Consider the following 16,114-nt stretch of genomic DNA (forward strand, 5'->3'; position numbering starts at 1 on the left):
ATAAATATAGGAGTGCCATTTAAAAGTTTTTATATTATATACACGTCATTTATATAGAATAATTTGATTGGTAAGATTTAATTTTCAAATTAAATTATACACGTAGATAAGTAATGCTGTCTATCATCTATTTTACCATCATTCTCTTATCATTCCATAATGTCATATTAAATAATTGAAAATTATATATTATATTTCATTTATGGATCTATTATTCAATATCACATCGAGAGATTATTTTGAAATAATGATGATAATAAATAGATTTTTCCTAAAATATAATTTTAAGATTCTTTTAATAAATCTAGTTTTGTTATATTTATGGCTTAGATTCTTGTTCTCTACATTGATTTGGATATATAATTTTATTTTTGAAATAAAAAAATTATTGTTTTATGATGTTACAACGCCTCTAACCTTTAAATTAATTTTATGATATATATTACATCAGCAACTAATATATATTCTAGAATTTAGTAGAATTGAGAGAGGCACAAAAGATGAATGAAAGGGTGGTATTTTGTTCACAACATGTACATGAGGTAGACCTTTTGCTAGACATTCTAGCATGGCTGAATGTTATGCAATAATGTGGAGGGCAACAGAGTTCTGTAGAGATGTAGATGTTAAAGAGGTGATTTATGAAGGTGATGCAACAAGTGTTATCCAGGCTATTAATGGCGGCGTGGTGCAAGACTAGACAGGTTCAGGCAGTTGGTGGAAGAAATAAAAAACATCCTCTGTGTGGAAAAAAGGCTGGGCGTATAGTTCATTAATGCACATGGAGGAGGGACCTGTTGATTATATTGAGGCTATTGTAAGGAATGAATTGTCATATATGAAGTGATTTTTGAATCATCAATGAAAGGATTGTTTACTTCAAATACATATAAATATATATATATATATATATTTCAGAATAAAAATTTTATGTGTAGTTATTTTTGTATACTTATTATGTATTACACTAATGTGATTGACTGTTGGTAAAAGACTAGACAGGTTGAAAAAGTTGGTGGAAGATATAAAAAACATCCTCTCTGTGGAAAAAAGGCTGGAAGTATAGCTCAATGCACATGGAGGAGGGACCTCATGTTGATTATATTGAGGCTATTGTAAGGAATGACTTGTCATATATGAATTGATTTTTGAATCATCAATGAAAGGATTGTTTACTTCAAATACATATAAATATATATATATTTCAGAATAAAAATTTTATGTACAGTTATTTTTACGTATTTATTATGTATTACACTAATGTGATTCACTGCGTCCTTTTTTTTCTAATAAAAAACTTAGAAATCGAATATTTTGCTGTGAGTTCATAAGAGGCTCCAACTTCCCTTCAAATGCACAGGACAGTTTTCTTGTTGTGCATAAAATGCCAATTGATCATGACTCATGAGTGGAATTAAAATGGAAAATCTTGTTCTTTATTTTGAATCTTATGACTTTCAATCATACATGTTGACGTGAAGTGTTTTTAAATAATTTAATTTTAGATAATGAACATAAGAACATCACTTAAATTAGGTTACAATAATTAACATAACTAGAAATGACAAGATTGAATAACAATATTATTGCTTTAAATGTAAATACCACCTAACATACGAAAAATTATACAAACTAAACTATTTTACAACTTTTACCCAATTTCCCATTAAATGTTATTGTTTCTTAAATTCAAATCTTTGAAAATCAAGTAAAATATAAATAAATTAAAAAAAATAATATTTGAGTAAAAGCATTTACGATAAATCTTAATTCCTGCATAACTGTAGTTTGTCTCTATGTTTTTATATGCATCTAGAAATAATTATTATTAAGAGTAATGCTAGATATAGTTTTAAGATGTTTAAGTTTTATGTTCTAATTCCTTTAAAAAAAAATAGATTCAATTGTTTAAAAATGAATATTTTTTTGTGTATCCTAAATTTATTTATTTTTTAATAAAATATGTAAAAATTGTATATTTTAAAAGGAAAATGATAAAGATGTTAAATCATTTTACGACGTCCGTATAAATCGTTTCCTCTATTATTAAAATTTAGGAGTGACAATATGTGACACAGTCTCATATAAATTCAATACAAACACAACATGAAGTAAGTGAATTTGGATTTAATATAAATGGATTCAGGTCAAAATAGGTTGATCCGTTTATACTTAATTAATAAACAGGCCAATCTACTTAACATGAAAACAACCTATAATAAACCGTTTAAATTTTATTATTGTTGATTTGTAATATGGCGATTTCTCAATATTATTATATCTTTATTGGTGTGATTAGAATTCTGGACCTATGCTCATATTTATTATTGTTGGATTTATAATATTGATTGTATTATAGATTAATTAAAATATGAAAAATATTGATATTTTTTGTTAATAGATAGTATTATTTGTTTTTAAAATATTATGGCTACTAATAAATATAGATTTGAATATGTTAATTAGGTCAACTGGATTATACGAGTTAGTTCAACTTATTTACATGAAATGAATTGAAATTAGTTGTGTTGTATTAATTAAATTCTAATTAATCATTAAACAGATCAAAACGAGTGATACGACATAATTCGTCATTTAAATAGTTGGTATTAGAATTTAAGAGGATATTTGAATAATAAGATGATATGAAAACTTTGTGAATAATAGTAAGAAAGTTTGTAAATAGTAGTGAGATAGTTTGATGTAAGAATTTATTGGATTTTAGAAAATGAAAGAATAAAAAGTTGAATAAAAAATATTATAAATTAAAATATTGTTATAATAGAATTTTTTAATATTATTTTCTATTTTGAGATTCTAAAAGGTTGAATTGTTTTTTATTTTTTATTTAAAAATTTAAAAAAATTGTAACGATTAATTTAAAAATATTTGTATTTAAATGATATTTAAAAAGAAAATAAGATAAAAACTTTTTCTAAATATTTTTTAAACTCTGTCTTATCCAATTTTAGTGATTGAGTTTAAATAGATTCATATAATTAATAAATAATTTTATTTATTATTTTTATATATTATATATTATATTTATTTTAATATTTTTTATAATAAATATGCGATATAAGAAGGATGATATTAATGCGACAACGAACGCGGCTCTCGCAAACGCGAAAGGCCAACACTAGCAAAATCTGTGACTCGAAGCCTGTTATTCGAGCAGGGCATTAAATGAGAGAATGCATTGGGATTGGGCGTTATGCACATGGTTGGTTGGTTGCACCTAATTCCATGGTGCATTGGCATTGGGATTGGGCGTTATGCACATGGTTGGGATTGTGTTCTGCCCGTCGCGTAATTACGTAGGCCCCAACTGATCTGCTATGTTTTCATTGCAAATTTGAAGCAATCAACTGTCGGGGGTGCCCACTACTGTTACCCTCTTTTTTTATTATTATTTTTTATTTTTTCAATGGATCACACGTGATATTAGATAAATGATATTTTAAAAAAAATATTAAATATAAAATATAAATAAAAAATTAATTTTTTTTATAATAAATCTCACTTAAAAAAAAAAATGTGTGGTTTATACAATTTATAGGTGTATATATCCAACATTACCCATAATATTATTGGCATCAAATTGAGTTATCACTATCCAAATGAATAGCAATAAAGACACATAAAAAAAAAAAAAAAAAAAGTATGAAATATTTATGATTTAGTTCAATCTTCTGCTGCACATTTTTCACGTTTTTGTATTTTTCTGGCTATTTGAAAGAAAAAAAAGTGGTCCAACGTATGAAAAAGCTTTTCATCGGTCCCCATTTTGTTGGTGTGGCTGATGTATTTACTAATAAAAATTTTATGTAGAGTCATTTTTACGAACTCTTTTGTACACTTCAATAATATGATTGATTATGTATTAAAAAAATTAATCCAGCCAATCATATCAGTAGAGTGCGCAAAAAGTACGTAAAAATGACTATATATTGCATTACTCATTTTGAGTTTAACTTGTTCGATGGGTTTCAATATAGACACAAATAAAAAGCGAAAGGTCAAATCGATTCATGGTGTTTTCTATATTAAATTTTGATACCCCTGCCACTCTGTAAGGAACCCTTGTGGGGTCCAACTAAAAACCGACCACCTTGCCTTGACAAGCCACAAAGGACTCATGGTTGAAGCCATGACACGACCATTGACAAGGCTGGACAACCCTGCAACAGCCCACAAGCATGCCACGGTCCTGACCATGGCACTATTGCTGCGTTATATTTTAGAAAAAAAGCTACAATACCGCCCAAGATTTATTGTTCTAGTTGTTCACTTGACAAATATTTTTTTTTAACTTAATAATTAAGGAAGTAAATTTAAGTGTATTGGTGTATTTTTTATTTTTTAAAAATATTTAAATATATTAAAAAATGTGTAAAGGAAAATGAAAACAAAAGAGTTTAAAAGTGTAGCGGTAACAATGAGCGGTGCTACTCAGGTGGTAGAGTAGCACTGCTCTATATTTTATGTAAATTCTCGTTCAAATGATTCATCTATAAAATCTCTTACATCGTGCCAAATCAACTAGTATGTTTAAAGATTTAAAAAAAAAACAAAATATTATGATAAAATCAAGGGTAAAGAGTAGCTAGCCTTGCTATTTTTTCTCATAGTCATGATATATAGCCTATCTTTAATTCTGATCTCATAACATACTTTGCACTCCAAATCTTCAAGACCAGTACAAGAAAAAAAAAAAAAAAAAGGAGCAAAAAATGAAAAATAACAAATGGTAAATGGCTACAAAAAACTGGTTGCATGTTTCTTGGCATAAAACCAAAGAAGGTTTTAGCGTTTGGGTGATTTTTGACACAATCTAGAGATAGATTAGAATGAAGTGCACTCTATAAGATTCTAGTTAAAAGTAAATATTGTTGTAGAACATGCACGTTGTTGGAAGGAAGATGATAGAGCTCTTAGAAAAGAAGAGCGCAAATAATCTATTCTCGACAGATTTGGATACATAGATTAAAGGAAGAGGTTAATCTATTGGCGTTGGTTGTGTGGTTGTTGCATGAGGAGTGGAAGGGGGTAGATCTAGCTAACAAATTTGAACCAATAAGCTCTCTGCTTGGCTTGTGGTTATACTTGGGGGAGGCCTGGAAACATTTTGATAAGGGTGGGGGAGTGTTGAAAGAGAATTTTTCTACTCATCATTTCTACACTACACATTTGTATTGTGGGGAAAAAAAATAAAAGTAATTATGTGGTGTAAGGATGATGAGTAAAATTTTTCTGAGAGATACATGTATTAATAGGTGAGAACCACGTTCGAGCTAGGTAATTAATTTGATTTTGTGGGTTTTTGAGGTCTCTATTGTATATATCCTCTATGAAGTCCTCAACCCGGGGCTTATATTGTGGAAAGGACCCTTTCTACAGCCACCCTCGGATCTTTGGAGTCACCATTGTGAATCTCTAATCCAAATACTGCCTTATGCAATGGTATTGAAATTGCACCAACTAGATCTTTCAATTGGAACCATTTTTTCTCACATCCCAAGCTAGCCATACAATGCTAGAATATTGAGAAATCCAATCAAAATTAATGCTAGCAATTAGGTACGTACAAAGACTGCACTTATAAACGCCTGAAATTTGCTTTAAATCCCATCTTATTTTGATGGGTACTCCCTCAAAGTTATAACTAGTGCAAATTGCACTTTTTTTTCCCCTTTCAATTATTTTTTAAACATTTTTAACTATTAAAAATATTAAAATACTCAAACAATAATTTTGAGGAGACAAATCCATGTGACTAGGTATCATTTTCCTATTTCGATTATCCCCCAAGTTGCTTCTTTCAATAACTGGCTGATGCATTTGGGAAGGCCTACATGATCTTCAAGCCCATTTGGAGAGCCCATAGTATCCTAATTAGCTTATAAGAGCATTCTTAATGGGTTAGCCATTAGCTTGACAAAAAATCATTTTCATTGGGTCATGTAAAACATATTTATTTACATTAAATCCCATAAATATGTCTAAATTGTATTGTTAATTGATCTAAACATATTTACTGTCCCTCTTTTCAGCTCCTAATTGTTTCGTGGGAGACTTGTGACTTAAAATTGGTGATATTAAGGCCCCGTTTGATTGATAGAGTGCACAAAGATTAATTTATTTTAGTCTAATTTTAAACTGAGTCTAATATCTAAATACATAACTCTCAAATTAGTAAACTCATCTAAATTCAAGATCTTCTTACACGTGAAACCTACAACTTTTTTCAACTCAACATCTCTTTACACGCGAGACTCATAATCTTTTTTGTAATTTCCCATAAAAAAATCTAAACTCATCTTAACGTTCAAACATATCTAAACTCATCTTAGTTGGGTCCCACAAAAATCATTTTACCATATTAACTCATTACTATTAATAAAAAACTCAACTCATTTCAGCTTAATTTAACATCCAAACGTAGCATTTTTTCCCACTAAAGCACCAACTTGTGGAAAGTTGAGATGACATCAGCATTACTACAATAATGATGAGCAACCCCAAACCCGTCCTCTGTGTGTGAGCATGCAGTTGGTAAGGCAACCATCTTGGCACACTATGCATATAGCTACATAAGGAAGTGTCCATCATTAGGGTGTGTTACGTGCAAAAATGCTGAATTTGTTGTTCATATTGAAATATGATCATGCAAATAAATTTATAGTTGGGCTGCTCTCCTTCCCCCACCCTTTTTTCATTTATGAGAAATCATGTCCCAGCAGGCAACATAATGATTTGGTTACTTGTCACATTCAACATAAAAGTACGTTGAAAGTTAAAGGGAAAGTTCAAGAAATCGACATACTTGTGAACTTTTAGGCACTTCGTATTATAAATGAAAAATAAATTTCAGAAGTTTGGGATGTGAGGGCAGCTAAAACCCCACATACAATTAACAGTATTATCTATGTATCTATCATGAAAGATTCATAGCTAAGAAATGCACTCATGTCAATGGGTAAGGAGATTTTGTTAAAGGCAATTACACTTTCGATCCTGACTTATTCAATGAGTTGTTTTCTCTTGCCTGCTAGTTTTTGCTCAAAGTTAGAGGGTCTAACAGCCAAATTTTGGTGGGATCAAAAAAGGGAGGAACGAATGATTCACTAGAGGAGGAATGGGTTTCAAGAATCTTAGAAATTTCAACCTTGCTCTTCTTGCAAAGCAAGGGTGGAGGTTATTGCAAAATGAGGATTCTATTTTTCAGAAACTTCTCAAAGCTATATATTTTTCTAAATCCTATTTTATGTGGGGCATTGTCCTTCATATACATGGAAGGATATTTGGGAGGTTAAGAGATGGTTGAGGGAGGGGTTTATATGGAGGATTGGTGATGGGAAGACTGCAAAGCTATGGCATGATCAATGGGTTCCAGGTCATAGGCTGCTGGGTTTTGAATTGGAGTCTGAGGTGCAGCAAAGTGATGATGTAGTGGCCTCTGTTATTCTTGAGGACAATATGGAGTGGGACCTTTCCAAGCTTAGAACTCTATTCAATCCAATGTTAGTGGTTGATATTATGAAGGTCATGGTTTTTCCACAAGGTACAGTTGACAAATTGATTTAGAGTAAAAAAAGAATTGTCAATTTTCAGTGAAAAGTTGCTACAAATTTATTATGTCTAAATCTGGTTTTGGTATTGTAGAATACTCTTCAATGGGGAGACAATAGAGATTATGGAAAGTCTTGTGGAGGCTGCTGGTTCCTAATAAAATTCAAGTGTTTGCATGGAGGGCATGTAAAGATAGTCTACCCTCAAAGGATAAATTAGTGCAAAAACAAGTGATCCCAGTAGCTACATGTCGATTCTGTGTGCATTATGTTGAGGATCATTTGCATGCATTATTTGGTTGTGGCCAGCTTTGAGACTTATGGCTTCAATATTTCCCTTCTTTAGCAAACCTTACACCTACTAGTTTTTCTGAGTTGGCGATGACTGTTGTTGATGAAAAGGATCTTTAATCACTTGGTTGTATTTTTCTGTCTTGCTTGGAGTTTCTAGTTTAGTCGAAACAAATTGGAGTTTGATAATATTTGTTTAATTCCCCGACATGTAATCTCTCATTCTTTGGGACTGCTACATAGTTATAAATCTGTTTATGTTAAATCCCAGATTCAGCTTCGACATCACTTCAGTTGGAAGCCTCCTTCTCTTGGGGTATTTAAGCTCAACACTGATAGAGCTATGTTTTCAGATCTTCATAAGGCAGGAATAGGTGTTATTCTACATGATTCAGCTGGAAAAATCCTAATGGCTGCTTCTAAGCTTGAACTAAAGGTAGCTGAACTAGAAGCAGTGGAGTTGCTTGCTGTTTTTAGAGGGATGCAATTGTGCTCCACTGTGGAAATTTCACATATTAAAATTGAGAGTGACTATTTGTTGTTAGTCCAAGCTTTACAACAAAATAATATGCTCAATTCTATACTTGGTAATCTGTTTTCCAAAGTGCAAAGATTGTCTAGTTGTTTTACAAGTGTTTCTTTTACTCATGTGTATAGAGAGGAAAATATGGCAGCACACCAGCTTGCTAGAAATGCTTGGAGAGTGGGGAATATTGAAATATGGTGGGATAGTATTCCAGATTTTCTTTTTCAAACCTTATGGTTTGATAAATGTCTGTAATTGTTTATCTTAAATGAAGTTGATTGTTTCTATAAAAAATAAAATAAAATAAAATAAAGAGGCAAAATGTCATTTATACCCTTTCATTTTCCCACATGCATAACTTGATTCTAGCCCTGCATTCTATTGTAAGGACCATCTTTTCTGCTAGTAAATTATTTCTTTAGAAAAAACGTGAGGAAAAGAAAAAGGGTGGCAAAATCGATTTCACCAATATAGAACAACAAATAAAAATATCAAAGTTCAACTAAGTGGAATCAGACATAATTTCAAAGGTTGTGTATTAGCAGTCATGTGCATCAGCATGCACACAAACAATCAAACTACTGGTGCTCTAGTGGTCAAGAGCTTATAGGCCACACTGCTACTTCCCATCCTAATGTAGTAGATAGCATTAAAATAACGTCAAAAGTAAATTTTTCCTTTCAGCCACCATACTCAATGGCATTCTAACCAGAAAACTTTATTGGATACATCTTCAACTTAATTGCTCACTAGAACTACAAAATGAAAACATGGCATTTAATTTCTTTTATAACATGATTCCCATCCTTCACAGAACAATCCCAATTCTCAAGACTTTCATAGTTTCAATGCTATAGACACAGCCCCCGTCCCACACACTAAACATTGAAGAGATCAATGACGAGTTGTAGAACACATACACACATGTGGCGCATCCACCATAGAATGACGATGGAAGCTCAAAATGTAGTTGTGTTTAAAATTTAATCGTTAACCACGTTATTAAGTGGTAGTGACGCATAGTTAATGTTGACCAATACTTATACAAAGGTGTGTATAGTTCACATGGTACGATTTCTGGCAAAGTTACAGGTAGAATTACCAAATCAAAAGCACTAGAAAATTGGAAATTGCACGCAACAGCAAACCAAAATGATTAATTAGATTGGTTTAGTGTAATCAGTTAAAAAACAAATGATCCTTTTTTTCTCTATTTTGAGAAATTTGGAGGTAAGGGAGATGGTGAAGGACAACTTAGAGGGCTGGTGGTTTCTATGTCCAATTGGGGAGTGACTATAATCATGTAGGAGGTCCAAGAAAAACAGTAAGACATTCATTAGTTTGGAAAAATTTAATGTCTTGCCTAGGTGAAAGCATGGGTATGACTGAAAAAAATAAAAACTAGAACATAAAGTTATGTAAATTCCTAAACGCACTTACACCAATATCAAATAAGTCATCAACACAAAGTCTGCATAAGAGTAATATGTCACAAGTAGACATACACAAACTTCAACAAATAACACATAAAGATATGTATGCATAACAAATGTAAGAAACAATGGTATGTACCTAGAAGTTGTTTAGTGGTTCACAATAGACAGATTCTAGATGCAAGTCAGTTGGTGAGAGTAACTTATTAGATAGTTGGAAGGTTTTGTCAACATTTTTCTCCAAACCTTCCGACAACTTTGACTATGACTTGATTATAAGTCTCATCAATTTCTTCAAAATAAGCAGCTCGTCACCACATATTAACATTATTTTCACAAACCATACAGAGATCAAGATATGCAAGATATTGAATAAGAGAGTTTTGGTTGCTCTCCTCTAGAGTTGCAAGGAGATGCTTGCTGGAATTAAGATAGAGACAAAACAATAGAAGAAGAGGAAAGAAGCACTTTGTATGTCAATACTCTATTTTTCTCATTTCATCAAATGTCATTTTAGTGCATCAATATATAGAACCAAAAAAAAATTCTAAAAATTAAATTAATGACATTTATGGCCATTCAAATTTACTAGATGGTACACATCTAGGTACAATGAAAATAAACTTTTTCCATATCTCGTAAATGATCAACTTAATAAATTGTGGCCTCTTGCAATAAATCAAGTTTAATCTTCAACACTCACCCTTAAACTTGACATCTTTCCAACACCAATAATCATCCTTAACTTCTGAAATGTATCATATTTGAGAGGCTTTGTGAATATATCAACAGCTTGGTCAAGTGACTTTACATACTCTACCTCCACGTACCTGTTCTCAATGCATTGTCGAATAAAATGATACTTTGTCTCAATATGCTTGCTTCGATTATGAAACACCGGGTTCTTTGCTAGAGAAATAGCTGACTTATTGTCCAACATGATCTTGGTAGCTTCACTTTGCTCAAAATGGAGTTCCTTCAGCAATATCTTTAACCAAATTGCATGACAAGTACAAGTAGAACAGCAATGTACTCAGCTGCACAAGTTAAAAGAGTGACTATAGATTGTTTCTTAGAATACTAGGAAATTGCATTATTTCCCAAGAAAAAAATAAATCCAGTAGTACTCTTCCTATCATCAATATCTCCAGCATAATCACTATCACCATAGCCCATTAACTTGAACTTATTTGAAGCAGAGTAAAAAATTCCAAAATCAAGAGTACCTTTAAGATAACGAAGGATCCTCTTGGCTATCTTCATGTGTGTTTCAGATGGATTTACCATAAAGCAACTCACAAGTCCAACTGAAAAAATAATTTTAGGTTTAGTACAAGTTAAGCACCTCAAGCTTCCCACAAGACTTTTGAATAATGTTGGATCAACTTTTTGTAGTCCTTTCTCCTGTTTTGAAAGTTTAACTCCACACTCCATAGGCGTGTTAATAGGATTGCAATCCAACATCTTGAACTTCTTTAACACTTCCTTTGTATAGGCTTCTTGTGAAATGAAAATCCCATCCTTCATTTGCTTAACTTCAATTCCCAAATAATAGGACATGAGTCCCATATCACTCATCTCAAACTCTCGAGCCATAGCCTTCTTAAAACCTTCAAATATCATTTGATTGTTTACTGTGAATATAAAATCATCCATATAGACACAAACAAATAATAAATCTCCATGTTCCTTTTTCACATAGAGTGCATATTCATGAATGCATCTAGTGAAACCATTCTCTTTAAAATACTTATCAAGATGGATATTCCAAGCTCTTGGAACTTGCTTTAATCCATATGAGGCCTTTTTAAGCCTAAGCACTTTGTCTTCATAACCTTCAATAACAAAACCGGGAAGTTGTTCAATATAAACCTCTTTATCAAGATAACCATTCAAAAATGCGGACTTCACATCCATTTGATGGATCTTCCATTGACTTTGGGTTGCAAGTGATAGTAGTAGTCGGATTGTCTCTAAACGAGCAACGGGAGCAAAAACCTCTTCATAATCAATGCCATGCTTTTTCTTGTATCCCTTTACAACAAGTCTTACTTTGTATCTTTCCACTTCACCCTTGGAATTCTTCTTGACTTTATACACCCATTTGACTCCAATCACTTGATTACCACTTGGAAGTGAGGCTAGCTCTCAAGTGTCGTTCTTCTTAATGGTTGAATTTCCTCCTCCATCGCTTGTATCCATTTTTTTTTTTTTCATCTTTCATAGCTTCTTCAAAATTCAAAGGCTCATCACTAGAGTATAAGCATAACAAATTCTCATCTTCTAACCTTTCGGTTTCTTCATAGAGATCCTCAAGACTTCGATATTTTTTAGGACCTTCACTTGAGCTAGATGATGGAGAAGATGATGATGATGCTATTGAGGATGATGTTGGCATCATTGGAGATACAATTTCATCTTGGACTTCTTGTGTTGAAGTTTCTTCATCAAAATAAGGGAGAAAATCATAAGCAGTTTCATTTTTTGTACTCCAACCCTATGTTGCATCTTCTTCAAATTCAACATCTCTACTAATAATGACTTTGTTGTTGCTTGGATTGAAGAACTTGTAGCATTTTGAGTTCTCATCGTAGTCGATAAACGCAGCCTTCTTACTCCGATCATCAAGCTTTGATCTCTCTTATTCTAGAACTTGAATATAGGCAATAGACCCAAAAACTTGCAAGTGTGACACATTTGGCTTCCATCCATTCCATGCTTCTTGTGGCATCACATCCTTCAAACTTTTGGTAGGTGAGCGGTTAGATATGTAAACTGCACATGCAACCACTTCAGCCCAAAACTCTTTTGGCATCGACTTGCTTTTCAACATGGTCCTTGCCATATTGAGAATTGTTTAGCTCTTCCTTTCAACAACTTCATTTTGTTGTAGCGATCTAGGAATGGTCAAGGGATGATGAATTCCATGTGTCTCACAAAAAACCTTGAATTCGTTAGAAGTGAGCTCATTACTTCTATCGGTTCTTAGAGATTTGATTTCATAGCCACTTTCTTTTTCGACATGAGCTTTAAACCTCTTGAATATCTTAGAAGCCTCACTTTTTTGCTTCAAAAAGTAAACTCATGTTTTTCATGAATAATCAAATAAAGAGCAAGAAATAAGAACTTTTACCAAGAGATGGAGGCTTGATCGGACCACAAACACCTGCATGTATAAGTTGAAGCGGCCCAGTGGCTCTTGAATTAGATTGCTTGGGAAAGCTTTTTCTTGAATGCTTGCCTAGTAAACAAGCTTCACATAAACAATCCGGATGATCAATCAATGGAATACCTTTCACCATCCTCTTTGCTCCCAAATCTCTAAGCCCTCCAAAATTAAGATGCCCATATCTCATATACCAAATCCGTGATGAATCTTAAATACACGTTTTTAAACACATGGCTTCGTTAGTCTTCATATCCAACAAGAACATGCAATTTCTTGTCATAGAAGACTTAGCAATAAGGTTCCCTTCTTTATCTCTAAGCCAAAGAAAACGATCTTCCATGTTTATTTTGTAACCATTCTCCATAAGTTGCCCAATACTCAAAATATTAATTTTTATCTTAGGAATGTAATAAACATTAGAAAGAATCTTATGGCTCCCATTATTTGCCTCAAACGAAATTGTACATTTGCCTTTAATCTCCACCTTTGATTCATCATTGAAGCGCACATGGCCTGTCACTTTGGTATCAAGTTCCACAAATTTGCTTCTATCGCCTGTCAAGTGGTTTCTAGCTCCATTATCTAGATACCACTTATTCTTCTCACCATTGTGCTCTTCATTAAGTTCAAGGAATAATGCAGGCACCTCAACATCTTCCTTGTGCAAAATGAGCTTTGTCTCCTCTTCTACTTTCTTGGTTTGACACTCCCAAGAATAATGCCAATATTTTTCACAAGAATAATATTCAATTTGACTTTTATCATTCTTTACCTCATGATTGCCTCTTCCTATTCCTCTTCCACAACCTATTGAAGAATGAATTTTGATTTCTTCCCTGTTGAGAAAAACTTTGCTCTGCTTTTCCTCTTCCACGACCATGTCCTCGATCTCTTCCACATCCTTGGCCTCTTCTACCATTTTCACAAGCTTCTCCTTTATCTTTCAAGGAAAGCTTTGCTTGGTCCACTTGCTCTTGCTTGCCTCGGTTCATCCTTTCTTCATGAGCTCGTAAGGATCCATTTAATTCATCAATGGACATGATCTCCAAATCTTTAGATTCTTCAATGGCTACAACTATATAGTCAAATTTGAAGTTGAAAGAGCAGAGAATTTTCTCAACAACACGAACATCTTCTAATTTTTCTCCAAGCCTCTTCAATTGATTCACCACCATCAGAATTCTTGTGAAGTAATTTGAGATGGATTCACTCTCTTTCATCAAAAGAGATTCAAACTCAGCCTTTAGAGTTTGAAGATGGACTTTCTTCACTCTTTCAACTCCCACAACGAAATTTCGAAGAGTATCCCATGCTTGTTTGCAGTTTGTTTCGTTGGCCACTTTCTCCAACATGTCATCATCTAAACCTTGATAAATGACTGTGAGCGCACTTTGATCTTTCTTCCTTTCTTTCTCCAGGGCTTCCTTTTGGGCTTGATTCAAAGACTCCTCATTTTGAGGTTGAACAAAACCTTTCTCAACAATCTCCCACAATCCTTGGGAGCCAAGGATAGCTTCATTTGGATTGCCCAATTCTCATAATTGAGTTTGGTGAGTTATGGATATTGGAAAGAAAGAGAGGTTCATTTAGAAAACATTGTCTTGAACCTAGCTCTGATGCCACTTTATTGGAATCAAGATAGAGACAAAACAATAGAAGAAGAGGAAAGAAGCACTTTGTATGTCAATACTCTGTTTTTCTCATTTTATCAAATATTATTTCAGTAAATCAATATATAGAACCAAAAGAAAATTTTGGAAATTAAATTAATGACCATTCAAATTTACTAGATGGTACACACCTAGGTACAATGAAAAGAAACTTTTTCCATATCTTGTAAATGATCAAATTAATAAATTATGGCCTCTTGCAATAAATCAAGTTTAATCTTCAACAATGCTCACTTGGATTTGTTTTGACTGCTGCTGATTTTTTGGGTGGTGCAAATGCGAACCTCTTTGTATATAGCACCTGTATGCCACATGTTTTCAAACAGTTACACCAAGGTCATAATAACTAAACTTTAAAATGACAAAAGGGAAGGGGAGAGTAGTATATTAACATGAAAAATGCTGGAATAAAATAATTTAAATAGTTCATAGGAAAAAGAAGAAAACATAGACAGGGAAGTTCAGAAGCCAAAAGAAAATCAAAAGATTTGGGTCTCGAAGAAGAGACCGCGTACACTCATCTCTTTCCCTTCAGAATCTTTCTTTCATTTTTTATTTCTACCATAAACACAGTAGAAGCATCCTCTCAGTTTTATGAGTGAGAAATCTTGGCTAATATTTCTCCATTCTTATTCCCTCACATGTATCCATCAATCTTATAATCCTGCCTTCATTGCTAATCATTATTAACACTTACAGACCCATAACAAAAATTGCAGACCAATGATCCAGAGGCCGAGTTGGAAAATGGGTTCGGTGGGAGAAAAAGATAGGGAAGACAAAGACCAAGATCTAAAGGTTGGTAAAGACGAAGTAGCAGCTGTGGTGTTGCCAACACTTTTTATTGCAAACCGATTCCGTGGAAGTCTCGAGATCTTGGTATGAAGGAGCAGACAAAAGAGTTTTCTTTGTCTTGGAATTGAAGGAGCAGACAAAAAGACGGTAAATGCATGAACAATTTCTAAACTTTAATTTGGCCACGTGGGATGCGGTGCCCCTGCGGTTCCCCTGGCCAGTTACAAATAGACTTTTTCTTTAAAGAGGGGGAAGATGGCAGAGGATGGAATGAATTGACACATGAGGAATCCTAGAAATTGGATTTTGATGACCATTACAAGTGGTGCTCGTAACATTATTCTTGTTGTTTCTTTTGGTTTTGATTCAGGTTACAGTTCTCGATTTTCTTTGGGACAAACACTGCTTCTTAATTCTTCGCCCTCCTTCAGTTGACAAACAATATGTGTTGTGTTTTATACTTTTGAATTTCAAAGAAAGATGGTGTGGGGTTTTCATAATCCCATATTTATTAGTTTTATTTTAAACATTACGGCACTTGCACATTTACAATTATAAATATTATTTCTTTTTAAATAATTATAGCAGACAGCAAGGCCTTAGAATATTGTGTTATTTCACTCATATCCCAAGTTAAATTTGATGTTATTCCAAGGAAT

At 32.9% G+C, this 16,114-nt stretch overlaps 1 protein-coding gene across 1 annotated transcript; it reads right to left on the bottom strand.

Moving 5' to 3' along the window:
* Window positions 1–13,198: 13,198 nt before the first annotated feature.
* Window positions 13,199–14,342, bottom strand: LOC122278418. Its single transcript, XM_043088607.1, has 2 exons — window positions 13,841–14,342; window positions 13,199–13,797 (listed from the first exon to the last, which is right to left on the bottom strand). Exons 1-2 carry the CDS (start codon window positions 14,340–14,342, stop codon window positions 13,199–13,201), a joined length of 1,101 nt encoding a protein of 366 aa, XP_042944541.1.
* Window positions 14,343–16,114: the final 1,772 nt, after the last annotated feature.

This window comes from Carya illinoinensis, chromosome 10 (assembly GCF_018687715.1).
Source record: "Carya illinoinensis cultivar Pawnee chromosome 10, C.illinoinensisPawnee_v1, whole genome shotgun sequence".
In the NCBI taxonomy this organism is placed as follows: domain Eukaryota; kingdom Viridiplantae; phylum Streptophyta; class Magnoliopsida; order Fagales; family Juglandaceae; genus Carya; species Carya illinoinensis.

Coding starts and splice junctions, on each gene's coding strand:
- LOC122278418 (XM_043088607.1), bottom strand. CDS start 14,342: ATGTTGGAGAAAGTGGCCAACGAAACAAACTGCAAACAAGCATGGGAT. Junction 13,798..13,840: donor AAGAGGAAAAGCAGAGCAAA/GTTTTTCTCAAC, acceptor ATTCTTCAATAG/GTTGTGGAAGAGGAATAGGA.